Genomic DNA, 13,359 nt, shown 5'->3' on the forward strand with positions numbered 1-13,359 from the left:
TGGTTAGTAATTCAGTGTTGCATTACCGGATTCTCTGTTGATAAATCACATACCTCAATCTGTATCTATGCCTCTATCCATGAGAAAATATTCACTTACAGCGAGATGGCTGTCTACCTAGTCGCCCCCGTCGTCTACCAGCTGCAGGAGAGTCTTCGTCACGTCGACTTCAGAAGCGTCGCCAGCGCCTTCGACGTCAGAAGCTGGGTCGGCCAACTGGACTTCGAAAAAGTAGGACTGGCGACGCTGGTGATCGTGGCCGCCGTGCTCGTCTTCGACTGGTTCAACAAGAACTATGCTCCCAACGGCCCCAACTTGCTGGTGTCTTCTCCCCCCGTTTGGGATGCTGCAGATCAGGGAGGGTTTAAACACACTGACACCCACGACAGGTTTGTTTTGTGGATCAGCTTCCAATGAGGCGATATATATATATATATATATATATATATATATATATATATATATATATATATATATATATATATATATATATATATATATATATATATATATATATATATATATATATATATATATATATATATATATGTATATATATACCTGTTTTTTTTTTGTTTTTTTTTGAGGGGGGGGTATGATTTCTAAGATATCCTGATATTGCATTTTTAATATATTTCCATGAGAAGGTATCGACTGCTCTTTCATCTTAAACAAATGTTTCTTTGTAATAACCCAAGATTTTCCTAAGCCAACTTTCCACCTCCTTTCCTCAGCATGTCCTTAAACAATCGATCCCTGGAGACGGTGGCGAAGGTCTTCCACGCCCTGACGGAGGCGGTGAAGAAGTGGGAGGAGCCGCAGGACTTCTCTGCCAGACGTCGTGCCACATAAAGGATTATATTGTTTTATATTGCAAGATAAAAAAAATGAAAGACCAGTTGTAGAGTTTTATAGTGTGTATTACTTGCTGGCAAGTAAATACGGGCATTGACTACTGTTAGTATAGATACTGTTATGATTGCTGTTTTGACCGTTGTGCTCTCTCTCTCTCTCTCTCTCTCTCTCTCTCTCTCTCTCTCTCTGTCTCTCTCTCTCTCTCTCTCTCTCTCTCTATCTCTCTCTCTCTCTCTCTCTCTCTCTCTCTCTCTCTCTCTCTCTCTCTCTCTCTCTCTCTCTCTCTCTCTCTCTCTCTCTCTGTGTCTGTCTGTCTTACGGCTTCATCTATCTCACAACTCACATCTATCTCTACGATACTGTATTACACGCAATACCTGCAGCTTAATCAAAATGTGAATAAATACATCATCATCGCCTGTCTTTTTATGTACATGAAAATGACATTTCCTTGTAATATGCTTATCTATATTCTATTTTACACAAAAAACTATAATTATCATAATTGAACAAATAAACAAAAACAGCTTAATTTAATCGTGAATAAAAAGTACCAAGAAAGTTATCACGTATTCCTATATCAACAATTATACAGCTGATAATCTGATAACTCACAATTCATTCTTCATAAAAAAAAACATTAACCTGGAGTGCATTGTTTATTCATATCCATCCATGAAATCCTTCTTAAATTTCTGTTTTCTAAAACTTTTGAATATTTCTCATAATTCATTGTGTTGATTTAGGTATTTGTGTTTAATTGGCTGATACGCATTTTGAGAATCTTATGATAATTCAAAATTATTACCATTATTTCTCTTTTTTTTATTTCTTTCGAATACAGTGACCAAGGATGATTAGAGATTTCCAGGAAACAAGGATGAAAAAAAACGCAAACATGAAATTCTTAGAGTAAATGATAAATAAATAAATAAATAAAAAGTTTGTGAGGGAAAAAGGGAAAAAATACGCAAACTAATACGAAATTCTAAAACAAAAGAACAAAAAATAGACACTATCGTTACTAGACATGCGAGTATGACCTTGAACTTAGGTCGACGGAGAAAGTGCGAGGGAGAGAAAGAGGCTAAACAAGGAATGCTGAGACAAGATGTTGCTTTCTTTCTTTCTTTCTTAGTTTTCTTTTTTATTCTATTTTCATTATAGGTGAGTGTCGTTGTCACCATTTTTTTTTGTATATCTCTACCTTTTATTTCCATTATATCTATTCTTTCCTTACCTTTTTTTTTTTTTTTTTTTTTTTTTAGGAGATAGAAATACCCCCCGTATTTTTCTATGAAATTGATAAACCGGCAAGAAAGAGATGTTCGCTGTACGAATTCATATGACAGATATTTTTCCGTCTTTGGTGTACTATGAGGCTGATGATAGTGATCGGTCCATTTAACCGTAACTGAATTATTGTTAATATTTTGTAGTCGAGTCGAGCTTTTTCCTTCAATATTATTGATTACCATTAACAACAGATATATTTTCTCCCTTTGTCCTATTTTTTTTCATTTTTTCTTCCTTTATTTTGATGGCCAAAATTTGGGAAGGAACACTGTGGGTGTTTTATTTTCATATTCAATATTTTTTTGCATCGATTTTATATTCTTTATTCTTATTGCTGACGAAGATCAGGTTCAATGAGGTTCAGGTCTTTTTTGGATATGGTACAAGATCATTGCGTTCATAAGCTGAATGATTCCAGCTTAACAAGAGATGAACAATTGTAGAACATATATCGAAAAACCGAACAGTATATACACGGTTATTGTATATCTATCGGTTAGGAATAACTAGCTGACGTAAAATATGGCCGTAGGGGATTCATTTCACTGTAGGAATCCTTTAATATTTGTTAAGAATAGAGCTCGCTAAGCAGAAAAATCATTCATTGGCAACTGTAACCCCTCGACGTTGCTGTGACGTCACGAAAGTCACTTTTACTTTCATGGAGAAGCCAAGCGTCCGTGATTCTAAGAATTGTGTTTTATCTACTGTACTTCAGTGGAAAAGAAAGCTAAATGAATAACTACGGGATTGATAACTATTTATATAGGGATCAAATATCATAAACATACATATATATATAAATAGAAAGTTGATAAATAAAAAAATAAAAAAAGAACACGTGACTTGCAGCGAAGAGGAAGTTCCCAAAACAGTTCCCTTCCAACATCCGGGTCTTGGACCATTTCCATTCCACAAAACGCAGACGAAAGAGACTGTCAACCAGACCGAATTTTAAGCTCGGATTTCTTAAGCTTTCCAGTGTTGGGAATTGGCTGTTTTTTTTTTTTTTTTTACATATGTTTGGAAGGATATATCGCTCCTGAGATAGAATGTAGCATTCATATGACGTATCTATGCGTTCTGTATTTGTGTATATATGTGTGTATATACATACAGACACACACAACACACGCACATACACATGCACACACACATAAATATATATATATATATATATATATATATATATATATATATATATATATATATATATATATATATATATATATATACATATATATATACATATATATATATTCATATATATATATATATATATATATATATATATATATATATATATATGTATATATATATTCATATATATATACATATATATATACATATATATGTATATATATATATATATATATATATATATATATATATATATATATATATATATACATATATATATGTATATATATATGTATATATATATATACATATATATATGTGTGTATATATATATATATATATACATATATATGTATGTATATATATATATATATATATATATATATATATATACATATTTCATTTTCATTATCATGACCATAACTATCATATTCATATTAATTATTGTTATTATTATCTTCATCATTATTTGCATCATCATCTTTATTATCATTATTATTATCATTATTACCATTGCCACTATCATTGATTTTAGTTATTATGTCTATTATTCTTAATATTGTTATCCTTTTCATCATCATTATTATTACCATCATCATCATTATCATCATTATCATTGTTATCATTGTTATTATTTTTATTATCATATATACATACATACATACATATATATATATATATATATATATATATATATATATATATATATATACATACATATATATATATATATATCATATATATACATATATATATACATATATATATACATATATATATACATATATATATATATATATATATATATATATATATATATATATATATATATATGTATATATGTATTTTTTCTGTGTCCATATATCTATATTTATCTATCCAAGGGCGTTAACCCCCTAAGATTCTGACTCGCCCCATATATATATATATATATATATATATATATATATATATATATATATATATATATATATATATATCAGAAATGCACAGATAAGATATCCAGCATTTGCTGTTAACAAACAAGTGGTTAGATGGTTACATAAATATAGAACACATAGAAAAGGCAAAGGGTTTTCTGTAACTTTGGCAAACTTTGTTGCATGTATACACAGCTTCAAAAGCCGACAAATCTCAAAAAAATAACAGATTAAACCAATCTTTAACCTCGACCCTACGAAATACGAGTGAAAGGTGAACATAAACCTGGATATGGTTGGCATTCTCTTGTTCCTGTGTTTGGCAGAATGGAAAGGGATTCGGGAAAGATACCCGGATGTTGGAGAGGAACTGTTGCCCGTACTTCCTCTCCGATTTTCTTTTTCTTGTTTTTTTCTTTTTCTTTCTTAAGGTTCTTCACGCGTTTTTTTTTTTTTTTTTCTTATCTTGCCCTCGTTTCTGTATTTTGTATTTATAATCTATCTATATATCTATTCATCTACCTTTTTTGCCAATATGCAGTCGATAAAGCACAATATTCAGTGCCCAAACACGTGGTTGCTAGGCTTCTCGATGAAAGCGAAAGTGACCCTCGTGACGTCACAGTTACGTCAGAAGGAACACAGTTGCCAGGTGCTGATTTTTTTGTTTAATATGCTCCATTCTGAAGAAATTTCCTGATCACATGATCTTGTGATAAAACAATCACAATCACACATCTCTCTATACGTGTGTGCTTCTATATACTATTTAGTTACTTTTGTAACAGATATTACCATCATTGTTGTTAGCAATATCATTATAACTATTATTACCATCACTATTATAAATATTATAGACATTATCATTGACTTCATCATTATCATTTTCATTTTCATCATTATTTTTTTTCGTAGTATTATTATTAATAATTATCATTTTTATCATTACCGTTATCTTTAATATAATTATTATTACTATTATCATTTTATTATAATTATCATTCTTATTATTGTTGTCATTATTGTTATCATTATTATAGTTGTCGTTGTTATCATCATTCTTATTAATATTCCTGATATTATCAAAATCATCATCATTATTTTCACTGCTGTCGTTGCTGCTATGAATATTATCATTATCATCATTATCATCACTATTGTTACTGCTATAGATAGTAGTAATACTAACATTGACATCATTATTTTCATTATTATCATGATTATTACTATTATCGTTACAATTATTATTTTAAATAAACCTGTTACTGTTCTTATTATTAGTCTTTATCATCATCTTTCATTATTATCATTATGATCATTATTATCAGTATCACAACTATTATTATTTCTGTCATTATCATCATCATCATAATTATATTCATATTTATCAACACCATTATTGTCATCATTATCATTCTTATTATTATTATTATTATTACTTTTGTCATTATTATTATCATTACACTTAGTATCATTACTGTTGCTACTACTATTGTTGTTACTATTATTATCATCATTATTATCCTCATTATTATCATTATCATTATGATCACCATTTTCACTATCATCATTATTATTGTCCTTATGGTTAACATCACTACCTTCATTATCATCATAATCATTATCATTATCTTTCTTATTATCATCGATAAATATTATGATTATCATCAACATTATTATTACTATTACTATTACAAACATTAGTAACACTGTTATTAACATCACTATTGCAACTACCATAATCATTGTTACCATTATCAATATTGTCATAGGTAGCAGTCCCAGCTGTAGCAGGAGTCAAGCTATCATCAAAATTATGACCCTAATCACTATCGTCACCATAATCACTATCATCATTATCATCTTTATTAGTATTCAGTAATAAAAAAAAACTGGGAACGTGCAGTGTATAATTTGTTTTCTGGCGAATACACTTATATGCACATATATATATATATATATATATATATATATATATATATATATATATATGTTGAATGGAAAAAAAAATACCGTGTTGATACTATGGTAGAAAAACACAATGAACACACTAGATTTATTAAAGAAAGCGAGACAACAGTTTCGGAATCGTCCTCAATTCCATCTTCGGGTCTGACCCGAAGATGGAATCGTCGACGATTCCGAAACTGTTGTGTCACTTTCTTCAATAAATCTAGTTTGTGCATTGTGGGTTTTTCTACCATATATATATGTGTGTGTGTGTGTGTGTGTGTGTGTGTGTGTGTGTGTGTGTGTGTGTGTGTGTGTGTGTGTGTGTGTGTGTGTGTGCGTGTGCATGTTTGTGTGTGCGTGCGCGTGTGTATACATATATATATGGACACATATATGTGTATGTATATATACATATATGTGAGTGTGTGTGTGTTTGTGTATATACGTATATATATAATGTATATGTACACATTTATGTATATATATGTATATATGTGTATATATGTATATATATACATAAATATGTATATATATGCATGTATATATGTGTCTATATGTATATATGCATGGGTGTATATATACATATAGATATGCATTAATATATATATATATATATATATATATATATATATATATATTGTGTGTGTGTGTGTGTATGTGTGTATATGTATGTGTGTATATGTATATGTATATATGTATATATATATATATATATATTGTATGTATAGAATATATATATACATATATATTACATATATACATACACATACACATACACTCACACTCACGCACACACACACGCAAACACACACACAAATACACGCACACATACATATATGTGCATACATATATATATATATATATGTGTGTGTGTGTGTGTGTGTGTGTGTGTGTGTGTGTGTGTGTGTGTGTGTGTGTGTATGTATCCACACACATATACACATATATTTTTTCAATGCTGCCTTTTAACATCTTTAGAATTACATATAAATCTTGCATTTCCTTGCATTATATCATACAGGTATTCATTTGTTCTTTTCTCCAAAATGTTTTCTCACCAAGTAACCAGTCAACAACCCATTATAATTGTAATGATGATAACAATAATGGTGAATATGATAAGGGTTATAATGATGACAAGATCAAAAACAATAATGATGATGGTGCTGCTGGTAATAGTAATGATAACAGTAATCATAAACCCATAATTTCCTTCTCACGCCAGTTGTTCCCATGTAAAGCTGAATGGTCGCTTGAACTCACTGAGAATGAAGTTTGTACCCATGAAGATTAAATTAATAGTGATCTAGTTGTGGTGTATATCATTAGTGCGAAATGTTCCTGAATTACAGCTGCAGGAAAGTTTTTGAGATATGAGTTATCAGGATCTGTAGGAACCCAGCAATAAACCTCAATCACATTGATACCTACGCAGATAAAGCGGAAAGACGAAGAAGTATGAATGAAACAGGTAAATCATTGAGAGTCGTAATAATTGTCTACTTTATATTGTAAACTTCTAAAAGGGGTCTTCGTAAACAATATCATAATTTTTCATTGACGATATGCAGAATATTTGTAAACAAAAGAACAGACGGAGAGTAACGTTTGAATGAAGCAGGTTTTTACTCCGCGACATCCGCTTCGCTTCCCCACAACACCTTCCGAGAACCTTTCCTTCTCGAGTCACATATAAGACCGACACACTCGGTTCCCGCATCAGTCTGCCTCCATACTCTCTCTCGCACTAAGCTCGCCCATCATATCGTCCTGACGCAGCAACATGGCCGCCCACGCCGTCGCCCCCTTCGTCTACCAGCTGCAGCAGGGTCTTCGCAACGTCGACCTGAGGAGCTTGGTCAATTCGTTCGACCTGAAGGGACTGGTCAACAAGCTGGACATCCAGACGGTGGGTCTGGTGGCGGTGGTGGCTGTGGCCGCCGTGTTCCTGTTGGACCTGTTCACCAAGAGCTACGCCCCCTTCGGCAGGAGTCTGGTGTCCTCCGCCGCCCACGCCTGGGATAGAGCCGACCAGTGGGGACTCAGCGGAGGTGTCCGTGGGAGGTGAGTACCTTCGTTTGATATCTATCATGCATATAGAATGATGAATGATTATTATTCAAAAATTTGTTGGTATTACCAACTACATATCTAACTTAACGGTAAAGCGATGTTTCTTTGAACTTTGTGCTTTAACTTCTCAATCTTCCGACACAGCCGATCTCTGGAGCCCATGACGAAGGTCCTGGACGCCCTGGCGGAGGCGGTGAAGAAGTGGGAGGCGCAGGAGGAGGGCGTCGTCAGGCATCGCGCTTCTGATCTCCACAGAAAATGAAGATTTTTTATCATATGGCTTCATGATCCCTTGGAAACGTTTGAATGAGTACAAAATTTGCTTGCAGGCAAGCATCATGTATTTATTAAATAAATATTTATAACCGATTTTTAGTTCTTTGTCACAGTTCTTAATGTTTTTATAAGCATAATTCACCTGAAAAAATCTACAAATCAAAACTACATCGTACATGTATGTGCATAGTACATGCATGAAAAGGAAACGAAAGAAACGTTTCCCTTAACAGGGTCATGTGAAATCCACTGCCTTTCCTTTGCAATAGCATTTTCATTCACCAAGCTGTCTTTTAGGTTCAAAATTCCAGGTAAACTATAATATGTATTTTTTTCCATGAACGTATCTCTTCGTATTTTCATTTTCTTTCTTCTGAAAGCGATAATAACAATTATGATAAAATGATAATAATAATGATGATACCCATGATGATAGTGATAATAGTAATAATAATGAAGATTGCAATGATAGTGATCAAGCCACTATCAATAATACTATATTTTCATCATAATCATTATCATTTTACTATCATTAGTAGTATCATAATTATTACGATTAACATTATTATTATCATTATCATTATTATCATTTTATCATCATTATTGTCATTACATCCCCATTATTACTATCATCATGAGCATTATCATTATCAGGAAATGGATGCTATGATCATTAGTGTTTTGTTGCTGTTATTGCCATTATTAATATCATTATCATTATTGTTATTAATGTTATTACTATCATAGTTATCATTAACATCATCATTAGTAGTAGTAGTAGTATCATCATATATCATTATCATCATTACCATTAGTACCAACGATATTATTATTTTTTTCATCATTTTTGCTCGCCAAATATCATGGTTATGAGAATCTTTTTCATCATTTTGAATTTAAAACGGTGTTGGCCTCAATGATACATTTTTTTTTCTTATACCGAAAGCAGCACTTTTTCTCAAGCAGCAACGCTATCGAGTACAGACCGATCTTAGTCTCCTAAATCTATTGTTGAAATAGGAAAACAATTCAAGTTTTGGAAACTGTATGTCTATGATAATATATATATATATATATATATATATATATATATATATATATATATATATATATATATATATATATATATACATATATATATATATTTATATATATATATATATATGTATATATGTGTATATATATATATATATATATATATATATACATAAATTAGTAATATTACAATGATTTCATCAATTTCATAAAGCCACATCAGGGTAAAACAAACGTTATAAAGAAAAATGTATATCAGTTATTTACATATACAGATAGTTTGCCTGCTAGAAAAAAATAATAATAAAAAAAAAATATATATATATATATATATATATATATTATATATATATATATATATATATATATATATATATATATATATATATATATATATATATATATCAGGGAATTCCTGAACACACATTTCATTGGATTTCACATGGATAGATAAAAAGTAAATACAGAAGACATAGAGAAGACATTTCAATGAGGCAGCTTTTGTGTCAATATCAGAGTGTGTAGGAAATGGATGCTATCTAAGCGTCGATATATCTTCTGAAACTTTTGAACTAAATCATTCTTAAACTTTGGAAACACATAAAAGTTTTGATCCTAATACTCGAAAGTTTTTATGCGACTGAGGAACGAAAATTGGTGTAGAGGATTTTTAGTTGATTTTTTTGTTGTTGTTGTTGTTGTTGTTGTTGTTTTCGATGTTTTTGAAGTGGATTTGCAATTTTCTTTGCCATCTTTTTTTTTTTTTTTTTTTTTTTTTTTTTTTTTTTTTTTTTTTTTTTTTTTTTTTGTGCGTACCTGTAAACAATTTATCTAATAATCTACACTTTTCTCGGAAGTGCAATTGTTAAAGTACAATTCCTTGAATATACAGACCCTGAAGAAAGTAAAACGGACTTTCATGACGTCATGGTTACGTCAGGAAGAAAGCTTTTCCCAGTCGCCAATTTTCCTACTGAACATGCTCTTTCCTGAACAAAACTTCCCTGTTTCTGTGTTGACTGGAACTTCAAAATGACTTCTCAAGTTGGGAATCAATCATTCGTAACGATAAACAGACATAATCACGTGTACATGTCATTGTCATAATAATCAGTCATGAATCAGTCTCCCTTCGAACACTTTGTCTTCGTCCGCTTTACAGGTTTTGTGGTAAATGACCGTTCGCATTTGGTTAAGAGGGAACGTGCAGTTTATGAGGAGTAGGAGGGAAATTCATGAATGGAGGATCGTATTCTACAACAACCAGCTGTATACCTTTGAGGTTTTCCCGGAATCTTTTAATCTTGGTTTCTTATTTTCATTGTAATCACAAATAGTAGTGACAATACACATGCTATTATTATCACGTATCCAATAGTATTATTATCGTTATATGTAGTAAATGGTAAATGAAATATAGATGTCATTGTACAGAATGCAGAATTTGTTTACCCGAGCTCCCTTTTTTTCTTCTTTTTTTTTTAAATTTTATTCTTATGTTACACTCATGGGTTTTTCTCACCAAGGAGCCATCAAGGCATCGTACCATAGATTCGTTCCCCATTAGTGTATGGAATAACAACAATGAATGGTAGTAAGCCCAATATTTTTGGTAAGTGTGGTTCGGTCTGAGATTGGAATTAAATGCTGATCAACTAATCAAGAACAAACAAGTTATGTACAATGAAACGAATCGGTTTATCTGAATGGAAAAATATATCTGGGCAAAATATTCGAAAACCAACATTTTTTTTTCTCTCTAAGCTAGCTAATCAGATGTAAAAACGGATAGATTTAGGTACATAATCGAACGAGTTCTAGAATAATAGACTGAATTCGATAAGAAATTATGGCAAAAAATACAAGACTGTAGCGTTAATCACGATTTAATTTTGGTCCACATTCATACCGTAAATATGCCTATTCATGTCGTAGCCCCTTCTTGACAGCTATATGAGAAATTTTGAGATATTGATTATTAAAAAACGAATGGGGATAAGGTAATAGGACATTAAGTTAACTAGAAATAAAACATAGATGAGTAAATAAAGCGGAGAGCAGACAGAAGACATGAATGAAACAGGTTTTTACTCCGCGACATCCGCTTCGCTTCCCCACAACACCTTCCGAGAACCTTTCCTTCTCGAGTCACATATAAGACCGACACACTCGGTTCCCGCATCAGTCTGCCTCCATACTCTCTCTCGCACTAAGCTCGCCCATCATATCGACGCAGCAACATGGCCGCCCACGCCGTCGCCCCATTAGTTGATCAGCATTTAATTCCAATTTCAGACCGCCCCACACTTACCAAAAATACTGGGCTTACTACCATTCATTGCTGTTATCCTAATGCACCAATGGGGAAAGAATCTATGGTATGATACCTTGATGGTTCCATGATGAGATAAACCTATGAATAATAATGATATAATAATGATAAATAATGATAAAAAAAGATGCTCCATTAAACAAATTCTGCATTCTGTACAATCACATTTACTACATATAGCGATGCTAATGCTATTGGATATGTGATAATAATAGCATGTGTATTCTCACTACTGTTACAACCACTATTTGTGATTATAATGAAAATAAGAAAGCTAGAATAAAGATTTCAGGAAAACCTCAAGGCATACAACCGGTTGTTGTAGAGTACGATCCTCCATTCATGAATTTCCCTCCTACTCCTCATAAACTGCACGTTCCCTCTTAACCAAATGCGAACGGTCATTTACCACAAAACCTCTAAAGCGGACGATGACAAAGAGTTCAAAGGGAGACACTGGTTCATGACTAATTAATATGACAATAACATTAACACGTGGTCATGTCTGTTCATCGTTACGAATGATTGATTCCCAAACTGAGAAGTCCTTTAGTAATTCCAGTCAACACAGAAACAGTGAGGCTTTGTTCAGAAAAAGAGCATGTTAAGTAGGAAAATTAGCGACTGGTAAAAGCTTTCTTCCTGACGTAACCATGACGTCATGAAAGTCCGTTTTACTTTCTTCAGGAAGTCTGTATATTCAAGGAATTTTGCTTTAGAAATTGCACTCCGGATAAATTACCTACAGGTACGCAAAAAAAGAACAAAACGAAAGAAAGATGACATAGAAAAGTGTAAATCCGGTTCAAATACAGCGAAAAGAAAATTCCCACAAAAATTCCTCTACATCATCCGAATTTCGTTCCTCAGTCGTTTAGGAACTTTCGAGTATCAGGATCAAGACTTTTACGTGTTTCCAAAATTTGAGAATGATTTAGTTTCAGAAGATATATCAACGTTTAGATAGCATCCATTTCCTACACACTCTGATATCAAGACACAAAAGCTGTCTCATTGCCATGTGTTCTGTACTTACTTTTTTATCTCTCCATGTGTGCTTACCAGTGAAATGTGTGTCCAGAAATTCCCTTTTTTTCTAGCAGGCAAACTGTCTGTATATGTAAATACCTGATATGTATTTTTTATAAAGTTCGTTTTGCCCTGATATGGCTTTATCAAATCTATATTTTCATTGTAATATTATAATTTTTATATATATATATATATATATATATATATATATATATATATAGTATATATATATATATATATATATATATTTATTTTTTATTATTAGTTTTTTTCTAGCAGGCAAACTATCTGTATATGTAAATAACTGATATACATTTTTCTTTATAACGTTTGTTTTACCCTGATGTGGCATTATGAAATTTATGAAATCATTGTAATATTACTAATTCAATAATAATATATATATATATATATATATACACATATATACATATATATATATATATA

The 13,359-nt window shown here is 31.5% G+C and overlaps 2 protein-coding genes across 2 annotated transcripts in view; both read left to right on the forward strand.

Annotated features, from left to right (window-relative positions):
• The window catches only part of LOC138866563 (uncharacterized), a 1,294-nt gene extending 35 nt beyond the window's left edge, over nucleotides 1-1,259 (forward strand). Inside the window, exons 1-3 of the mRNA XM_070139670.1 lie at nucleotides 1-2; nucleotides 102-389; nucleotides 735-1,259. The exon at nucleotides 1-2 is cut by the window's left edge and continues 35 nt beyond it. Of these exons, the coding sequence (XP_069995771.1) occupies nucleotides 106-389; nucleotides 735-852 (402 nt within the window). The 5' untranslated portion in view covers nucleotides 1-2; nucleotides 102-105 and the 3' untranslated portion in view covers nucleotides 853-1,259. The remainder of the gene's footprint in view (nucleotides 3-101; nucleotides 390-734) is intronic.
• A 6,624-nt stretch (nucleotides 1,260-7,883) lies between these two features.
• LOC113821581 (uncharacterized) lies at nucleotides 7,884-8,582 on the forward strand. The gene is made up of 2 exons (XM_027374090.2): nucleotides 7,884-8,228; nucleotides 8,382-8,582. Exons 1-2 carry the CDS (start codon nucleotides 7,948-7,950, stop codon nucleotides 8,497-8,499), a joined length of 399 nt encoding a protein of 132 aa, XP_027229891.2. The 5' UTR covers nucleotides 7,884-7,947; the 3' UTR covers nucleotides 8,500-8,582.
• The last annotated feature ends 4,777 nt before the right edge of the window (nucleotides 8,583-13,359 follow it).

This window comes from Penaeus vannamei, chromosome 26 (genome assembly GCF_042767895.1).
Source record: "Penaeus vannamei isolate JL-2024 chromosome 26, ASM4276789v1, whole genome shotgun sequence".
Classification (NCBI taxonomy): domain Eukaryota; kingdom Metazoa; phylum Arthropoda; class Malacostraca; order Decapoda; family Penaeidae; genus Penaeus; species Penaeus vannamei.